The sequence below is a fragment of the Sarcophilus harrisii genome, chromosome 3 (assembly GCF_902635505.1).
Source record: "Sarcophilus harrisii chromosome 3, mSarHar1.11, whole genome shotgun sequence".
NCBI classification, from domain to species: Eukaryota; Metazoa; Chordata; class Mammalia; order Dasyuromorphia; family Dasyuridae; genus Sarcophilus; species Sarcophilus harrisii.
Window position 1 is genome coordinate 599,109,607 of NC_045428.1, and position 18,370 is coordinate 599,127,976.

The window sequence follows — 18,370 nt, forward strand, 5'->3', positions numbered from 1 at the left end:
CTTGCACTCACTTCTGTTTCGATTTTTCCCTCCCACCCTCCACCCCCTCCCCTAGATGGCAAGCAGTCCTATATATGTTGAATATGTCCTAGTATATCCTAGATACAATGTATGTGTGCAGATCCAAACAGTTTTCTTGTTGCACAGGGAGAATTGGATTCAGAAGGTAGAAATAACCCAGGAAGAAAAACAAAAATGCAAACAGTTTACATTCATTTCCCAGTGTTTTTTTTCTTTGGGTGTAGCTGCTTCTGTCCATCATTGATCAATTGAAACTGAATTAGATCTCTTTGTCAAAGAAATCCACTTCCATCACATTACATCTTCATACAGTATCATTGTTGACGTATATAATGATCTCTTGGTTCTGCTCATTTCACTTAGCATCAGTTCATGTAATTCTCTCCAAGCTTCTCTGTATTCATCTTGCTGGTCGTTTCTTACAGAACAATAATATTCCATAACATTCATATACCACAATTTACCCAACCATTCTCCAATTGATGGGCATCCGCTCAGTTTCAGCTTCTAGCTTATGGCTACATTTTTTAAAGTTTTCAGATACTTTGTTATTTGATGCTGATATTATATTCAGTTTTGATACTATCTTTAAAGAGATTACTTTATCTCTTTTAACCATATTTGTTTTTACTGTTGCCATGTCTGAAGTTATGATTTCCACCTGTTTTTTTTTTAATTCACCTGAAGCATAATAGTCTACATTATCCTGTCACTCTAACTGTAGATAAATTTTTATCCCAACATAGGTGTAAGCATAAACTAAGAAGACCTTAAATTGATTCCCCTAATTGTTCCAGTTTCTCTTCTAATGCTTCTTGTTTGCTTATAAGCACCCCTCTTGCATCTGTAAGAATCAATTCCCCATTTATCCAAGTTTCCTAAATCACAAGTTATCAAGAAGAAAGATTCCAAACCCCTTTCTTTAAAAGTTTTAAATTAGGTACAGCTAGGAGACACTGAGAGTTTAAAACATTCAGGGGTGTGTGTGTGTGTGTGTGTGTTTTAAGAACAAATGTGCAACTCTTTCCCAAGAGAAGGAGCTCTCCGCTCTGACAAGAAAGCACCTATTTGTCCTCCAAGGAATAAGTAAAATAACACTGGCGCTATCAGTGAAAAAATGACCTACTAATGATCAGAAGAAAAACAACAGCAGTAATGGGTAATGACTCAGTACTTAGGTATATTGGAGCAGCTCTATATTAACTTGGTAAGAACCAAAAAATGGAATCTTTCCCATTTCATATACCCAAGACATAAAAGAATACCTAACACTTGCCAAAGTCTACTTTAGGTGAATCGCAGGGGCACAAATAATAGTAACAGAAGGAACACAGATAGCAATTCCAATTATGAAGTCTTTAGTAAGAAATTAGAGCAGATGATATTTTTCTCTCTGCTCTCTCATTAGAGACAAGAGATGCAGAAAAGTGACTTAGAAAGTAAACCCTTAGCTAAAAAAGACTTTGAGGATGGGACTTGGATTTCTAAACCATGGTTTAAAAAACAAAAACAAAAAGGCAAGCTACTGGTCAGGGATATTAATGTATTTGCCTGATGTCTTATAACATCGTCAAAATGACTCAAATTAGAAATAGAGAAAACTCATTGTCTGTCACTATGCTAGATATAAAAAAGATCAGGCTTAATGAAATCAAAAGAATGGCATCTAAGACATCCAAAAAACCAAAGCTGACAAAATATAAGAAAGGAATCAAACTAAAAAAAAGGCAATAAGATGAACTAAAAGGTCCTAACCCAAAAAAACAAATTTGATTTCATAAATACTACTAAGACTCAGTAGGACCAAACCCATGCTTGGATAATAACTTTGGATGAGTAAACATTACTAGAAAAAAACAAGATAATTAATATAGTATGGGCTGAAAAGTCAATTAAAAAATAATCTATTGGAGCTTGTTCTCTATCAAAGCAGAACAAGAGTCGTTATTAATTTCTGAGCCTTCCTGAATATTAATTTCAACCTTCAACAGATAAACAGTTAAACAAATAACGGGGAATTCTGTAATTGATTGGAAAGTGATAATGGTGAGATTCACGGGAGGAAAAGTACTAATGTATAAAATTAAGGAAAGCAAAGCCGAACATAGTTTAACATTTATTCTAAAGAAGACAGCCATTAGGTTAGGAAGGTTAGGAAGAAATATATGGAGTAAAAATTCTGTGGACAACTAGCCCAAAATAAATGGGAAGCTTCAAAGAATGAAATACAAGACACAAAGAGAAACAATTCCAATAAGAAAGAAAAATGGGAGTTGAAGACGTCAATGTAGTTAGTGCACAGAGATCTAACCAAGCAACTCAGATTATTTTAAAAAGACTATCTACAGATATAAGAAGATGAATAAAAAAGCACGGTAAAAATTTCCAAGACTGGGGTAGGCCAAAAAAAAAAAAATTAAAAAATGAGATTAGACCATTGAAAAGGGTAATTTTCTTAATCATATTGTAAAAAGAGAATACAAGGGTAAGGACTTATTGTTCCAGAGAAATTGGACAAAAAAGAGAAGGCAGAGTTGCTTAATTTTCTGCCGTCTGCCAAAAAAAAAAAAAAAAAAAATTACCAGTGGAATTGAAAGAATTGGACAAAAATAATTATTAGGAAGTTAATATTTAAGATAAATGAACAGACAGTAAGAAAGCCCTTGAAAAATTCGTAACAGGGCTCACTGTCAGTGATACATGAAAGACTGAATAAAATGGGAAGAACTGCAGGACAGAATAAAAGCAAGTATTGCTCTAACAAAAAGATAAAGGAAACCTATTGGAAAATTAGCAAATATGTAGGAAAGGAAAATGTGATCACAAAAAGCCAGTATAGCTTCATCAAAAATAGGTAATATCAAAATAACCTTATATTCTTTTTAAAAGGGTTTTATTAAACTGATGGGTCAGTTTAACCTCCATTATACCAAATACTCTGATTAAGAATCTCATGCTATTCTTGTAGAAATGAAAACATGGGCTAAATGACAACAATTGTGGTAGATTTGAACTGATCGGATAACTAGTCTCAGAATCACAATTTTGAATCTGAAAATTAGAAAGAACCTCAGCAGCCATATAAGACCCATCCATACCCAAGTTTATACACCTGATACATGATGATCCATTAATTGTTCAAAGACCCACAGAAATTTGATGTTTCTCAGGGTAATTCATGTTACTGTCAAACAACTCTGTTTATTAGTTTTCCCCCCAAATCGAGCCTCTTTACAATTTCTACCAAGTGTTCCTGTTTTTACCTTTTGAACAGAACTTTAAATAACTGAACAAAGCCATTAGTTGTTCAAGTTCTCTCAAACTGAGGTTAAAAGAACTCTAGCACCTTCAACCAATAATCTTATGACTTTGTGTCAATCTCATTTCCACCTTTATTCCTCTTCTCTGGCTATTTTCTACTTTATTCTTGTCCTTCTTTCACATCATAATACTGACATTGAGCTTAAAGTTCACTAAAACTTTCAGATCTTAAATACATAAATGTTACCATTGCTGAACTTGTAAAGTTGATTTTTTTCCTTACCCTAAAGGGTAAAACAAGACATATATTTCTACTGAATCAACCAATGAGCAGCCATTAAATTTTCAGTGACCCCTTGGAGTAAGATAACCTAAAAAATATCCCTGGGATAAGTGCTTGATCTTATGCTATTCAAGATTTATTCATTCAATAAATGGTTCTTAAAAGTTGATGCATACCCAAACTATTTGGTATTGGCTAAGGAATAGATTAGTTGATCAGTGGAATAGATTAGGTTCAAGGGATAAAACAGTCAACAAATATAGCAACCTAGTCTTTGACAAACCCAAAGATCCCAGCTTTTGGGATAAGAACTTACTGTTTGATAAAAATTGCTGGGAAAATTGGAAACTAATATGGCAGAAACTAGGCATTGATCCATACTTAACGCCATACACCAAGATAAGGTCAAAATGGGTTCATGACCTAGGCATAAAGAATGAAATTATTAATAAATTAGAGGAACACAGGATAGTTTACCTCTCAGACCTGTGGAAGGGGAAGGACTTTATGACCAAAGCAGAACTAGAGATCATTACTGATCACAAAATAGAAAATTTCGATTATACCAAACTGAAAAGTTTTTTTTACAAACAAAACTAATGCAGACAAGATTAGAAGGGAAGCAATAAACTGGGAAAATATTTTTACAGTCAAAGGTTCTGATAAAGGCCTCATTTCCAAAATATATAGAGAATTAACTCTAATTTATAAAAAATCAAGCCATTCTCCAATTGAAAAATGGTCAAAGGATATGAACAGACAATTCTCAGATGAAGAAATTGAAACTATTTCTAGTCATATGAAAAGATGCTCCAAGTCATTATTAATCAGAGAAATGCAAATTAAGACAACTCTAAGATACCACTACACACCTGTCAGATTGGCTAAGATGACAGGAAAAAATAATGATGATTGTTGGAGGGGATGCGGGAAAACTGGGACATTGATGCATTGTTGGTGGAGTTGTGAACGAATCCAACCATTTTGGAGAGTAGTTTGGAACTATGCTCAAAAAGTTATCAAACTGTGCATACCCTTTGATCCAGCAGTGTTACTACTGGGATTATATCCCAAAGAGATTATAAAGAAGGGAAAGGGACCTGTATGTGCACGAATGTTTGTGGCAGCCCTTTTTGTAGTGGCTAGAAACTGGAAACTGAATGGATGTCCATCAGTTGGAGAATGGCTGAATAAATTGTGGTATATGAAAATTATGGAATATTACTGTTCTGTAAGAAATGACCAACAGGATGATTTCAGAAAGGCCTGGAGAGACTTACACGAACTGATGCTGAGTGAAATGAGCAGGACCAGGAGATCATTATATACTTCAACAACAATACTAGATGATGACCAGTTCTGATGGATCAGGCCATCCTCAGCAACGAGATCAACCAAATCATTTCTAATGGAGCAGTAATGAACTGAACTAGCTATACCCAGAAAAAGAACTCTGGGAGATGACTAAAAACCATTACATTGAATTCCCAATCCCTATATTTATGCACACATGCATTTTTGATTTCCTTCACAAGCTAATTGTACAATAATTCAGAGTCTGATTCTTTTTGTACAGCAAAATAATGTTTTGGTCATGTATACTTATTGTGTATCTAAGTTATATTTTAATATATTTAACATCTACTGGTCATCCTGCCATTTAGGGGAGGGGGTGGGGGGGGGGGTAAGAGGTGAAAAATTGGAACAAGAGGTTTGGCAATTGTTAATGCTGTAAAGTTACCCATGTATATATCCTGTAAATAAAAGGCTATTAAATAAAAAACAAAAAACAAAAAACAAAAAAAAAGTTGATGCAGTGTTGGTGCTAGGGATAAACTTTATAGTCCTTAGTCTTGATGAGTTTACACTCTATTTTTATCAATGACTTGGAGAAGGCATATATGGCTCCATATCAAATTCACAGATGACATCAATCTGGGAGGGACAACTAATACATTTGATGATTGGATCTGCATTTTAAAAGAGCTTGATAGACTAGCACAACAAGATGAATCTAACAAGAGGGAAATCAAATGTATGCACATGTATATAAATTTTATAGCTGGGAATGTATTCACAATTAAAAGATGATGGAAGATATGTTTAAAATCAGGTGTGTAAGCAAGAGATCTGAAGATTTTAATGGTCTGCAAACTCACAATAGGCCAACAGTTTGCTATGACAAGTAAAACAGTTAATATTATCGTATACTACAAGACAGAGCTGCCATGAAAAAGGAGGTCAGAGTTCCATTGAATTTTGGAGTGCTAGGAGTACATTTACAGCACTGTATGAGTTCTAAGCACCATGCTTCAAAAAAAATGCACAAACAATATTTTACATTTACATTACACATATAACTATTGCCTTTCATTTACCAGAACATCTCATTTTGCTGCTTATGCATGCTGGCCCCTGAGCTACTCCTTGTAGTACATTCTTTTTAAGGTTTGGGTTACATGGAATAACTGCTGAGGCCATTTCCAATTCTGAAATTCTTTGTGGACTAAGCAGGAATTGCTTCTGAAGACAAGCCCATAATTTGCATTCGGAGGTTCTCTCTCTGATATGAATTCTGAGGTCAGCGAGGTGTAATGGAAAGAAAACTGGATTTGGCTCAGATCTCAGTTCCAATCCTTGATCTGCTAATTTACTACCTGAGTGACAGTGAAGAGCTCAGTTTGCTTCTAGCCCGAATATCCTATCAGCTATAAAAATCAAAGAATTAGAATACATGATTTCAAAAGTCACTTTCTGCTCTAAACCCTCTAATTCTATGATTAAACATTCAGTAATTTTTTTCACTTTGAGTGAAAACTCTTCCACATTCATTACACTGAAAGTTTCTATCTTTCATGAACTATCAGGATAAATAAAGAATGTCTTGTGATTGAAGTCTTTCAACATTCACTGTATGAAAAGGATTTTCTCCAGTATGAATTCTCTGGTGTACAGCAAGGTGTCCAGTCTTTCTGAAGGCTCTCCCACATTCATTACATTTATAGGGTTTTTCTCCAGTATGAATTCTCTGATGTACAGTAAGATGTCCCTTCTGCCTGAAGGCTCTCCCACATTCATTACATTTATAGGATTTCTCTCCAGTATGAATTTTCTGATGTATTGTAAGGTAACTTCTCTGGCTGAAAGCTTTCCCACATTCATTACATTTATATGATTTCTCTCCGGTATGAATTTTATGATGTTTATTAAGGCTTCCTCTCTGGCTGAAGGCTTTTCCACATTCATTACATTTATAGGATTTCTCTCCAGTGTGAATTTTATAATGTTTATTAAGATTTCCTCTGTCAATGAAACCTTTTCCACATTCATCACATTTGAAGGATTTCTCTCCAGTATGAATTTTCTGATGTATATTAAAGCTGCCCCTCTGGCTGAAGGCTTTTCCACATTCATTACATTTATAGGATTTCTCTCCAGTATGCATTGTCTGATGTACAGTAAGATGTCCTTTCTGGCTGAAGGCTTTCCCACATACATTACATTTATAAGATTTCTCTCCAGTATGAATTTTTTGATGAATAGAAAGGTATCCTCTGTCTCTGAAGGCTTTTCCACATTCGTTACATTTATAGGATTTCTCTCCAGTATGATTTCTTTTATGTTTTGTAAGGTTTCCTTTTTGGCTGAAGGCTTTCCCACATTCAGTACACATATATGGTTTTAATCCAGTATGAATTCGTTGATGTACAGTAAGGCTTGAGTTGGAGTTGAAGGCTTTTTCACATTCATTACATTTATAGAGTTTCTTTCCAGTACGAATTTTCTGATGTCCACTAAGGTATCTGTTTTGTCTTAAGATGTCAACATATTCATTACTATTCACCATAAGTCTTTTCTTTAATGAAATATAATTACACTGCTTTGGAGCAGAATCCTTGCTTTTACCCCTACTCTTCTGACAAAGGCGACCTGAAAGAAACACAATAGTGTCAAAATTACAGTGTTTTTGGACTATAATGAAGAATTCTTTATAGCAAGTTACAAGGTAATTTTACAACAAAAATGAAAATCAATCTAGAATGAATAGAACAAAGACTGGCAACTAAAGCCTCATGTAGTACCTGTTTGGTACTAAAGGGATTATTTCACAGTACTTAAAGCATCTGCTCATTACAGAATTATTATAGGTAAGCTCTTGGGAAATGTGTATATTTTCAGAAAAAGAAAACAGGTTATTTTTGAAAATGACAAGTGATTAAATCCTAACAGTGATCTCTCGACAAAAGACAAAAATAAAATTGAAACAAAACCTATGTTCAGCTGACTAATTTTGAGTCCTTAAAAAAAGGAGGCAATGAAATCCAAAATTCTGGGGGGTGGGGGGAGGATTAATTAGTCATGCAAAGATAACTTACTTTTTTATATCCATAAAATTTTGGGGATGGTCAATGAAATTGGTTTTGTAGTCAAAATACCTTAAGAGGTATGGGCTTGATAAGAGAAGAGCTCAAAAGACCTAAAGTTGCTTGAACAACCTTAACCAAAGAGGTTTTGAATAATAAATTTAGTGGATAGGTTGATTTATGTTACTAAACTAATTTTTAAAAAATACTCATTTTGGACATGATGAATTTAAGATGCCAATAGGATATAGAGTTTAAAATGTCCGATAGCTAGTTGATGATGCAGCCTTAGATCTCAGAAAGCAGACTAGGGTTAAATCTGGAAATAATTCACAAAGATGTTAATTGAATATACAGGAGTTGAGATCACCAAATTAAACAATAGAGAAGGGAAAGAGAAAAGGGATCAGGACAGTACTTTGGGGGATAAAGGGATTGACATATTGGAAGGTCCAGCAAAAGAGACTGAAGAATAGTCATGGAGATAAGGCATCTCCCCATCCTCTGTGGACTTGAGTTATCTGTGGTGTCTAAGGGTTTCCTTTTCATCCTAAGATTCTCCTGGAGAAGGTAATATAACAAAACCCTGGAGGAGAGGCTGTTCAGTGTCACATTTTACATTTTCTTTCTTTATAGTCTAATGATGAATCAGTTACTCATTAATTATTTAAAAGGATTTACTTTGTGCCAGGCACTGTGCTAAGACCTGGGAATTGAAAGAGGCAAAAAACAGGCCTTAGGAGCTTTCAGTCTTATGGGGAAATGACAAGCAGATAAATATGTAAGATTAAACTATATTCAGGATAAACAGAAAATGACTGAAAGAGAGAAGAATGACTATAGGTGCATGGTGGCAAGAGGAGGGGAAAGATAGTGAGGTGTCCAGGATGACTCATAAGTTTCAAGTCTCAATAGTCAGAGGAAAGGTAAGAAATGGAGAATTTAGGGGAAACGATAATGAGTTCTGATTTAGATATATTAAATATAAGATGTCTACAAAGAGAAAAGCAAAATTGGAGGTAAGTAGAAAAGTTGAGGCTGGATAAGTAGATTTGAGAATGATCAGTATAAAGATGGTAATTAGATTCTTGGGGCTAATGAGATCACTAAGTGAGGAAGAAAAGAAGGCCCAGGGCAAAATCCTGAGGGACATCAGTGGTTAGAAAGTGTGATCTGGAGGAGGATGCAGCCAAGGAGACAGAGAAAGAGGGATCAGATAGGTAGGAGAACCAGGAGAGAGTAAAACCTAGGGAGCAATCAACAATGTTAAAGAATCCAGAGTTTGGGAAAAATTAGTACTGAGAAAAGGCTATTGGTTTTATTAACTAAGAGATCACTGGTAACCTAGAGCAGTTTGGCTAGAAAATAACAGCATTTATATTTATGATTATATATTTATATCAGCAAGTAGTGTGGCAAGTATATTACAAATACTCTCTCACTTGAGCCTAACAATAACCTTGGGAAGGAGATGCTGTTATTATTCCAGTTGAGGAAACTGAGGCAAAGGTGATTTGCTCTGGGTAACACAGTCAGTAGATGTCCGAGGCAGGATTTTAATTCAGGCCTTTCTGATTCCAGGCCTAGGGCTCTATGCCTTGTGCCACCTCGCTGCCACCATCGGGGAATGCTTGGGAAGTGGTTGTAGAAGGAGACTAATCAGGAGCTTTGTTAAGGAACTCAGGCTTGGGGCCGTGAGGATCCAAACTCTGCTCCTAAATGTAATGCTGGAGAAACTAAGCAAGACAGAGATTAGAGACCAATTTATTAGTTTATTAAATGGAGAGAGATATTGGGAGCAAATGGATCCATGTGGTTGCAGGACCGGAGGAGACTATCATCTCAAAGAATCCAAGCCTAATATCAGACAGCAAGCTTTTTTATAGGTTATGTCATAATGGGGGAGGCACCTGGATGGGGCTGACCTAATGGGGGAAGGTACCTAGGATGACATAATGGGAGGTACTGGAGAGGCTCCTAATATTCTAATGATGTCTAAAATGGATAAAGACCATTATCCCATTAAACATTAAGAAGGAATAAGTATAGCCTAAAGTCTAAGATATAAGACCTTTATCCTATCAAACATTAAGAGAAAATGGTTATAACCTAAGGCAGAGTAACTAAATCAAACATTAAGAGGGAAAGGTTATAACTTGAGGCAGATAGGACAATGGGGAAACTAGGTCAGGACATCAAGAGGGAACTGTGGCACAACACAAACTGCCCTTGGTAAGAGAGCAGAAAGGGAAATTGTTTTTGTTCGACTATTCATGTTTGCTACAAGGATTTTTTGTTTTGTTTTGTTTTCCCAGTGGGAGAGCATGAGGGCCAGAGAAAATAGATTTCTGTCAATTAAAAAGCCACTTTAAGAAAGCAAAAAGTTGAGGGGTGCTATAGATATGGAATGTGGCCTCCACTTTCAGAAGTGGTTAGCAGGGGCGGTTCTGGAGTCAGGAGGACTGGAGTTAAAATCTGGCCTTAAGACACTTACTAGCTGTGTGATACTGGGCAAGTCACTTAATCCTGACTGGCGCCTCTTCCAAAAAAAAAAAAAAAAAAAAAAAAAAAGAATGAGAGGAGCTCTCAGCGTGGAGATAATATGAGCGTGTTTATAATGTAAAAACAGAATATGTCAATAAAAGTTAAAAAAAGAAAATGCTCTAGGTTGATGAACTACTCAGAAACCCCATGTGTGGATAGCTTGTATAGTCTCTTAAAAGAAAATTGGAAATGCTGAATGAACAGGGTAAGCCCTGAACAATTCTGTACTTAAAAGATCTAGGATTACGCTGATTTTTATTTAAACTGCTTCTTTTACCAGCTAAAGAAATAACCCATGTCTAACTCGGAGTTCAAGATTTAGAAACTGTTATCCCCATGTTGTAGATAAGCAGAGATGAGCCTTGTCTGGGTAAGCTGGTCCTCGGACAAGGGGCCTAGGAATTATCAGAGGCGGTGCCCTGCTGTCAGCGTCTAGAATTCGGAACCCAATGAGGTAAAAGGGAGCACGCCTGCAGCATGAGACGCCTCCAAAAATCTTACTGGAAAAGAAAAGTCCCGACAAACAACAAAGAGAGGAAAGCAGACCCGAGACAATGCCAGATCCGGCACCTGCCCCTGACGAGTATTTTCATGACAGGGTGACTATTCTGCAACAGCCTTCTGTTCCCTGCCATAAGAGCTGAATGCAGAGCAGGCATTCGGATACTACTAGGACTGAGGATAGCTTGGGAGCTGAAAGATACAATTCTGGGAAGGCTTAAACCCCAAGAATCTGGGAAAGCCTCATTTACAAGGCTGCCTTTCGGGTCAGACAGTCCAGAGAGTCCTGTCGGTGAAGGTCAGAGGGAAGGAAACAATGCATTCTACACATGGAGGCTAGAAGCTGAGAAATTCGCGCCCAAAGCCAGGTCAACGAAAGGCAGCAGCGGCCAAAGCCCCCAAATCCTAAGGCTCCTGTCCTTTGTCCCAGGCCACGCAGTCAATGTCAAAAATGAATTCTGGACAAGAAAATAAGCAACTTTTAACCTCAAAGAATCTTCTTATTCACGACGTAGCCAAGTGTGATATTTCTGAGAGCAAAGTAATTGCTCTATTGGGGGGTGGGCATAGGCAACCTGGGTTCAAATCATGATTCTGCTACTTCAGAAATGCACACCCTTGCCTCAATCACTTTATCTCTCTCTCTCTCTCTCTCTCTCTCTCTCTCTCTCTCTCTCTCTCTCAATCTGTGTCTCTGTCTCTGTCTCTCAGATCTTGATCTGGAAAAGGCTTCAGAGGCCATCTAGACCAACATTTTCATTTCATAAAAGCATCAAGGTGTACCTCTAAGATCAAAGATTTGAACTAGATGGTTTTTAGGTCATTTCCAGACTTATCATTTAACTGAAAAGAAGGAAAAAAGAAAGATGAATGACTAAGGTGGCATTTACACGGGAAAGTCTCAGGTCATTTAGCTTCCATCTCCCTAGGAAATAGAAGAACTCATTCCAATCAGTTTCTGCATCCCCTCTTCTGACTTCTCTGCTACAGCTCGCAGTCACTCTTACCTGTTGGTCTCTTTACTTACTCACCTGGAAAGGGCCTTCTTGGAACTTTCCTCCCAAGCATCCATTGTGCACCTCCTCTTTCTAACTTGGAGATCACTTTGGGCTTGGAAATTTGAAACCCTGCTCGTGGGAAAAGAAATGGGAATCTTTGGGCATAAAGAATCATTTCAGAAGCCAATCCTAACCTCTTTACCTTCAGGAAGAGCCCAGAGGTTTCTGAAGGGCTCTCTGAAATGGGTCACAAAGCCAAGGAGTTTGGCTCAGAAAGAAAATGGATTCACCTGAGCCAATCTATGACTGATATTGGTCTCTGTGCTTTGAGAAAGGAGGGGGAGGAAATATCTGATCTAAGCAAACAGAGGGTGAAGGTCAGGAGCAGGAAAATGATGCTACAGATTTCTATCGTACATGTGGGAACAGAAACGCTTTGGATTTGGGATTAGAAATAATTCCTCGTTTAAATTCTCCCTAGATATCCTATCATACCAAGAACAAAATCAGTAAATTTATTCCGATTCTCTGGGTAAAAGCTGAGAGGTTTTTAGCAAGGCAAGGAGTCCTTTGTGGGCAGGGGAGACATGTCCTTACCCAAGGAGACGAGGTTCTTATAGTTCTCAAGCATGACATCTCTGTAGAGATCTTTCTGAGAAGAATCCAGGTGCTCCCATTCTGCTCTGGTGAAGTCCACAGCAACATCTTTGAAGGTCACTGATGGCTGAAATATCAAATACATTGCTGTTCACCCATTTTGTTGCATGGATCTTGACCATAGCACAAAGCCCCCTGATTATTTCGGGGAGGGGGCGCTGTCTCACAGCTTTTAGGATTTAGACGGGACAAACATCTGAGTGCTCATTAGAAAGCAGATTGCCTTTTTATTCTGAACACAACCAATTTGGGAATTTGTTTTGCTTGATTGGAAAACAAGGAACTTGTTTTTCTTTTTGAAGGGTGGATGGTGGAACAGAATAGGACTCTGGATGGCAAGCCAAAGTGCAAAGAATGGAATAATGGAAGGCTCTCCACATCCCAATTCTGCAGTCAGACTTGTACAATGAGGAGAAATCTGAAAGCAGGATGAGAAGGAGCATGGTTGGTTAGGAGACTGATGCAACTGTCCATGGGGTGACAATAGGGGCCGGCCTCAGGACAAGCCATTGCCCAATAGTGACGTGTGCCTCCTTCGACTACCCTACTCCCCCATCTCATTAAGAGAAGAGCTCTATATTGCTAGTGTTTGGACTTACAAAGCAGTATATCTGGTGAGTTGGGTGGCTTAAGGAATTACTACTCCACTTAACAAGGAGGCAACTGTCCCAGGAAGGAAGGTGACCAACCCAACATCACACAGTAGATGGCAGAAGCCAAGAACACCATCGCATACTTATGCCATGCTACGCTCTTCCCTAACTCAGTACTGCCCACCACTCCCGGAAGCCAGCGGTACAGTGGACAGAGCAGCAGGCCTGGAGTCGGGAAGAGCCCGTGCTCAAATCCAGCTTCAAACACTTAGTAGCTGATCCCCGGTGTGTCATCTACCCTCTGATTCAGTTTCCTCATGTGTAAAATGTAGGTAACAGCACGCGACTTGATGGGTTGTTGTACCTAAATGAGCACAGGGCTGGGTACAAGAGTAGGTACTGTACAAATGTTATTTCCTTTTCCCCTTCTTCCCACTACTTCCCCTTTTATCCATCTTACATTTAGAGATGACCCTTCTCCTTTCTGAGACAAACTTCTACTAGCACAAATGATCCTAGTCTATCTTGTCTCTTCCAAGGAATTGCATTCTCCATCATCTCCCTGTCTCATTAATCTTCAATCTTTCTCAATCTGCTCTTTGCTTTTCCACTGCTACAAATACACCCATCTCTCCTCCGGTCTCTTTAGTTACTACCCAATAGATCTGCTCTTGTGGCTAAACTCCTTAGGAAGGCCAAGGCAGTCTACAATAAAGTGCCTCTACTTCTCTCTTAACTTTGTCTTAAAGTCTCATCATTTAACTGAAACTGCTCTTCAGAATGAACAATGAGAGCTTAACCACCAAATCCAAAGGCAAAAGGCAAAAAGAACCCTTCTGGGATTCTTGGAAGGATTTGATAATGTCAATCATGCCATGATCTGGGAGCTCTCTTCTATGTTTTTGGAACATGACTGTGAAGGAAATGTACAAAACTTGTGGGCAATGATATCTCCTCAGAAATACAGGTGTGGGTGGCAAAGGAATGGCCCCTGCAGTGTTGGATTCCATCTCAAAGAGAGACTGCCACTTTTTTGGACCACCTATTCTGATGAGATTTTTTTTTCAATCCTGTCTGTCTGACTCTTTGTGCCCCATTTGGGGTTTATTTGGCCATACTGGAATATTTCAGCATTTCCTTCTCCAGATTATATTGCAAATGAGGAAATGGAAGTAAGCAGACTTAAGTCCACATCTAATGAGTGGATTGGATCTGAGCTCTGGAAGATGAGTCTTCCTGGCTTCAGGCCCAGCACTCTATTCATTGTGCCATCTAAGCTGCTCAAGATTATCCAAGTTAAGACATTTTCCTTCCAATCCCCCTCATCCCCTAATAACCATCTCAAACTCAACCTCTAAAGCCACTATTATGTGTTCTGAGGAGTAACTTCCCATTACCTGATGTTAGACTTTTTTCTTCTAGCTTTGACCTTCAGTCAAAGAGAGATGGAAGAATAGACTCAAGAATCCCCTGAAGTTTCTCACTCATGGTTCTCCTACCTATCTGACCAGACCTCAGTCTCTGTTGTTGGATCTTCTTTCAGGTTGTACCGACTAACCATTTGGACAGATGGGCTAAAACAGGCTGAAGGTAACTGACAGCTTTCAAACCTGCTTGGGATATGTGTCTCCTAAGTATGTAAAGACTGCCCTCAGGTGGAATAGGTCCTTGAGAACAATTTGTTCCAACCCATTTGAAGGCAGTTAAATAAAATACTGAGGTCATTCTGATTTGTTTTGCCATTGGACTTGGATAACTCAGGAAGAGAAAGAAAATGAGGTTTACAACTCTGCAATGCTGCCTCGTTCAAATCCACTTCTTGAATAAATCAAGACATCACCCTATAGATATTACTGATCCTCTGAAAAACATGGACAAGGGGCAGTGAGGTGGTGAAGTGGATAAAGAACTGGCCCTGGAGTCAGGACCCTGAGCTCAAATTTAATCTCAGACACTGAACTAGTTGGTGTGATCCTGAACAAGTCTTGACCTTGATTGCTTTGCCCCTCCTCGCCCCCAAAAGAGAACAAAGGACAAACAACTAAGTTTTGGTATTTTCCAAGGCTCTGTCCTAGGATCTCTTAACTTTTTCCTCTCTACAATTTCACTTGGTGATCTCATCAGCTTCCATGAATTCTTTATTATCTCTATGTGGAAGATTGCTCTATCTAATTTATCCAGCCCTTACAGCACTTCTGACTTCGACTAGAATCTTCAACTGCATACTGGTCATTTTTGCTCTAATGTCCTACAGACAGCTTAAACTCCACATATCTGAAAGAGAGCTCTTCTTTCTTCAACTCTTTTCCCTTTCCTATGATTGTTAAGGGTACAATTATCCTTCCAGGAACATAGCTCCAAAATCTAGATGTCATCATTGATGTCTCACTTTTTTTCTCTCGTTCCCAAAAGTTCAGTCTGTGGACAAATCCTGTGGATTCTCACTTCATGATTTCCCTCAAAAGCATTCTCTTTTTTTGCTCTGGGAAAAGTGCAGACCCTCATCACTTTATACCTGGACTGTTGCTATAACTTGTCAGTTGGCCTCCCTGCCACAAATCTCTATTCCAAATTATCCTTCATTCAGCCATCAAATTAAATCTTCCTCAAGGCCGGGTCTGACCATCACACTCACTCCCGTAGTTCCAATCACCTTCAAAATCAAGAATAAAATCCCCGTTGGTTCTTGAGTCCTTCATGACCTGGACACTTCCTACCTTTTCAAGTCTTCCTAGGCTTCATGTCCCTTCATGTGCTCTTTGATGCCTCCATACAGTTATTAGACTCTCCATCTCCTGACTTCAGGTGTTTTCATTAGCTGTGCTCCAAGCATTAAACCCTCATCTCTCCACTTCCTTCCAGTCTCAAAGTAAGCCCCTTCTGCAAACAGCTTCTCTCAATCTCCCTTTATCTTATGGCCTACTCTCAGACTAGCCCCCAGTCTCCTGTCTAGATCTTATTGGAACACAATGGTGGGGCATGTCACCTTTCCTAAGGCAGACTCGGTTTTTAAACTCTGGTCTTTGCTTTCTCAGCACTAAAAGGGGTGCTTGGTAAAAGCTATTAGCTGACTCTTCTTCATCCTTCACGATCCCCAACAGATGACCTATGCGGTTCGCATGTCATCTCTAAAAGAGATGTGTAGATTGCTACACAATATGGGCTTCCCCCTCCCCCCATTCTTTAATCCCCAGTGCCTGCTCAAGAGGTCGTTAAGAAATGCTTGACCTCTGACCTCTTTCCATTTGGGCCCGTATTTAGTGCACCTCACCTACTCACCCTCGAGCCATGTGGAGCCCACCCCAAGGAAGGTGCCTCGGGACAGACATAACTGGTCCGGCCCTGCCCGGGTTTGTCCCGAAGCCTTGGGGAGGTTGGCGGGGAAAGGGGGCAAACTCCGGATCAGGGCCGGGAAAATCCTTTGCTTCAGTCCCCTAGGCCCGCACGGGGAAGGAGAGAAGGCTCGCCCCAGTGGCAGCAAACCCAGCACCTCGTCTCCCACCCCGGGGTTTTCCGCTCGTCCCCCTCCCGGCCCTTAAGTCGAGGTTCCCGGGCTCTGGGACTGAGGGAGGTGGGCATGTCGGCGGGGGAAGGGCATCCAAGGTTGGATGCTGGGAGCGGGAGGGATGGATCGGAGTTAGCAGGAAGAAGGCCGCGCCACTCCCGTCCCCCGGCCCCCTCACCTGGCAGGCCGGGGCTGGTCGGGCCCCCTCGCCCTGGGCCTGGCGCCCCTCAGCCGCCCCCAGCCCCGCGAAACCCACGGCCCCCCACGTCCCCACGCGCTCCCCCCAGAGCTCCGAGGCCGGCCGCGCACAGGGCTGCACCGCCATCCCGAGCAGCAGGGCCCGAAGGGCCGCGGGGCCGGGAGAGCGCGAGCCCGGAGCCGGAGCTGCTGGGGGGACCGCCCGAGAAAACGCACTGAGGCTCGCGCAGCTTCCGGTCCGGAGAGATCACTTCCGATCGCTTTTGCTCCTTTCGGTCCTGTTATCCTTTCTATGGGGGAAGGGATTCGCGACCGGACCCCTACTCCTCCTGGGAAACGTAGTCCGGGGGCTGACGAAGCTCTCTGCGCATGCCCGGGATCTGCTCTGAGCCAGAGTCCGCTTCTCAAAGTTCTCAGCCCTTACTTTATAAATGCCCCAACCATTCACTGGGTAACACTTTTCTTTTGTACTCTAATGTCGAAATACGGACAATTCATGATAAGTATATAATGGCTGATAACAAGGACTTGCTCTAGGTTGTTAGCAGTACAACGGAATGGAGGCCCCCCACAAAGTTACCTGCTTCTCCTGGCCTCCCATCTCTTACCTAGATAATTTAAAAAACAAAAGGCATCTAGCTGGCAGAGTGCAGACTTCCAGATTTCCAGGAGCCTGGAAAAGCCAAGTTCAGATTCTGCCTTAGATATTTACAAACTGCGTGATCCTGAGCAAGTCACACAACTGATATCTACCTCTGTGTCCCCATCAGTGAAATGGGTAGTAATTATAGCACTTAACTCCCAAGACTGTTAAGAGGGTTGTTATAAGAGTTTTTTAGTATCACTGCCATTTGCCAGAGACAGCGAGTCATCATTAGCTATAACTATGTAGATATCTCTATCTATCTATAGCTATATGCAGAATATAATTGAGACATCAAACTTTAGGTCAGATTAGTAAGAGGAGAGTTTTTTGCTTTGCTTAATTATTTTTATTCATAATAAGCATTTCCTGTCACTAGCCATAGCTTTAGTCTGCAAATTCCAGGTAGGTTCCCTAATGTTTTTCCCATTGGTTTGAGGATCAGGTGTCTTGATGGAAAACTCTTGGCTTCCTTTCTTTTCTTCAGTCTGATCTTTGATGTTTAAACTTTACTTTGAGCTTATGCTCTTTGTAAAATTCCATGGTATCTATTCTATTGATACAACTAAAAGTTATATAAGGTGTCTGAAAACATCTGATCAAGATGGGTTTTTTGGGGGGGTGTGAGGGGTTATGGTACAACATGGAATTATGCTCACATAAAATAAACCTGTTATTAAAATGTCTCTGCATATTGATAAATATGAAAGTACTATCTACCAACAAATTCTTGAACAATTTTTATGTCAGATTCAATATATGTAAAGCATTTTGCGAACCTTACAGAACAAAATAAATATTG

At 39.7% G+C, this 18,370-nt stretch overlaps 1 protein-coding gene across 1 annotated transcript; it reads right to left on the reverse strand.

The window, feature by feature from the left end:
* Nucleotides 1-5,681: 5,681 nt before the first annotated feature.
* On the reverse strand, nucleotides 5,682-17,052 carry LOC100929402 (zinc finger protein 184-like). The gene is made up of 4 exons (XM_031961716.1): nucleotides 16,906-17,052; nucleotides 12,570-12,696; nucleotides 12,006-12,101; nucleotides 5,682-7,495 (listed from the first exon to the last, which is right to left on the reverse strand). The coding sequence occupies exons 1-4, from the start codon at nucleotides 17,050-17,052 to the stop codon at nucleotides 6,429-6,431; spliced, it is 1,437 nt and encodes a 478-aa protein (XP_031817576.1). The 3' UTR covers nucleotides 5,682-6,428.
* Nucleotides 17,053-18,370: the final 1,318 nt, after the last annotated feature.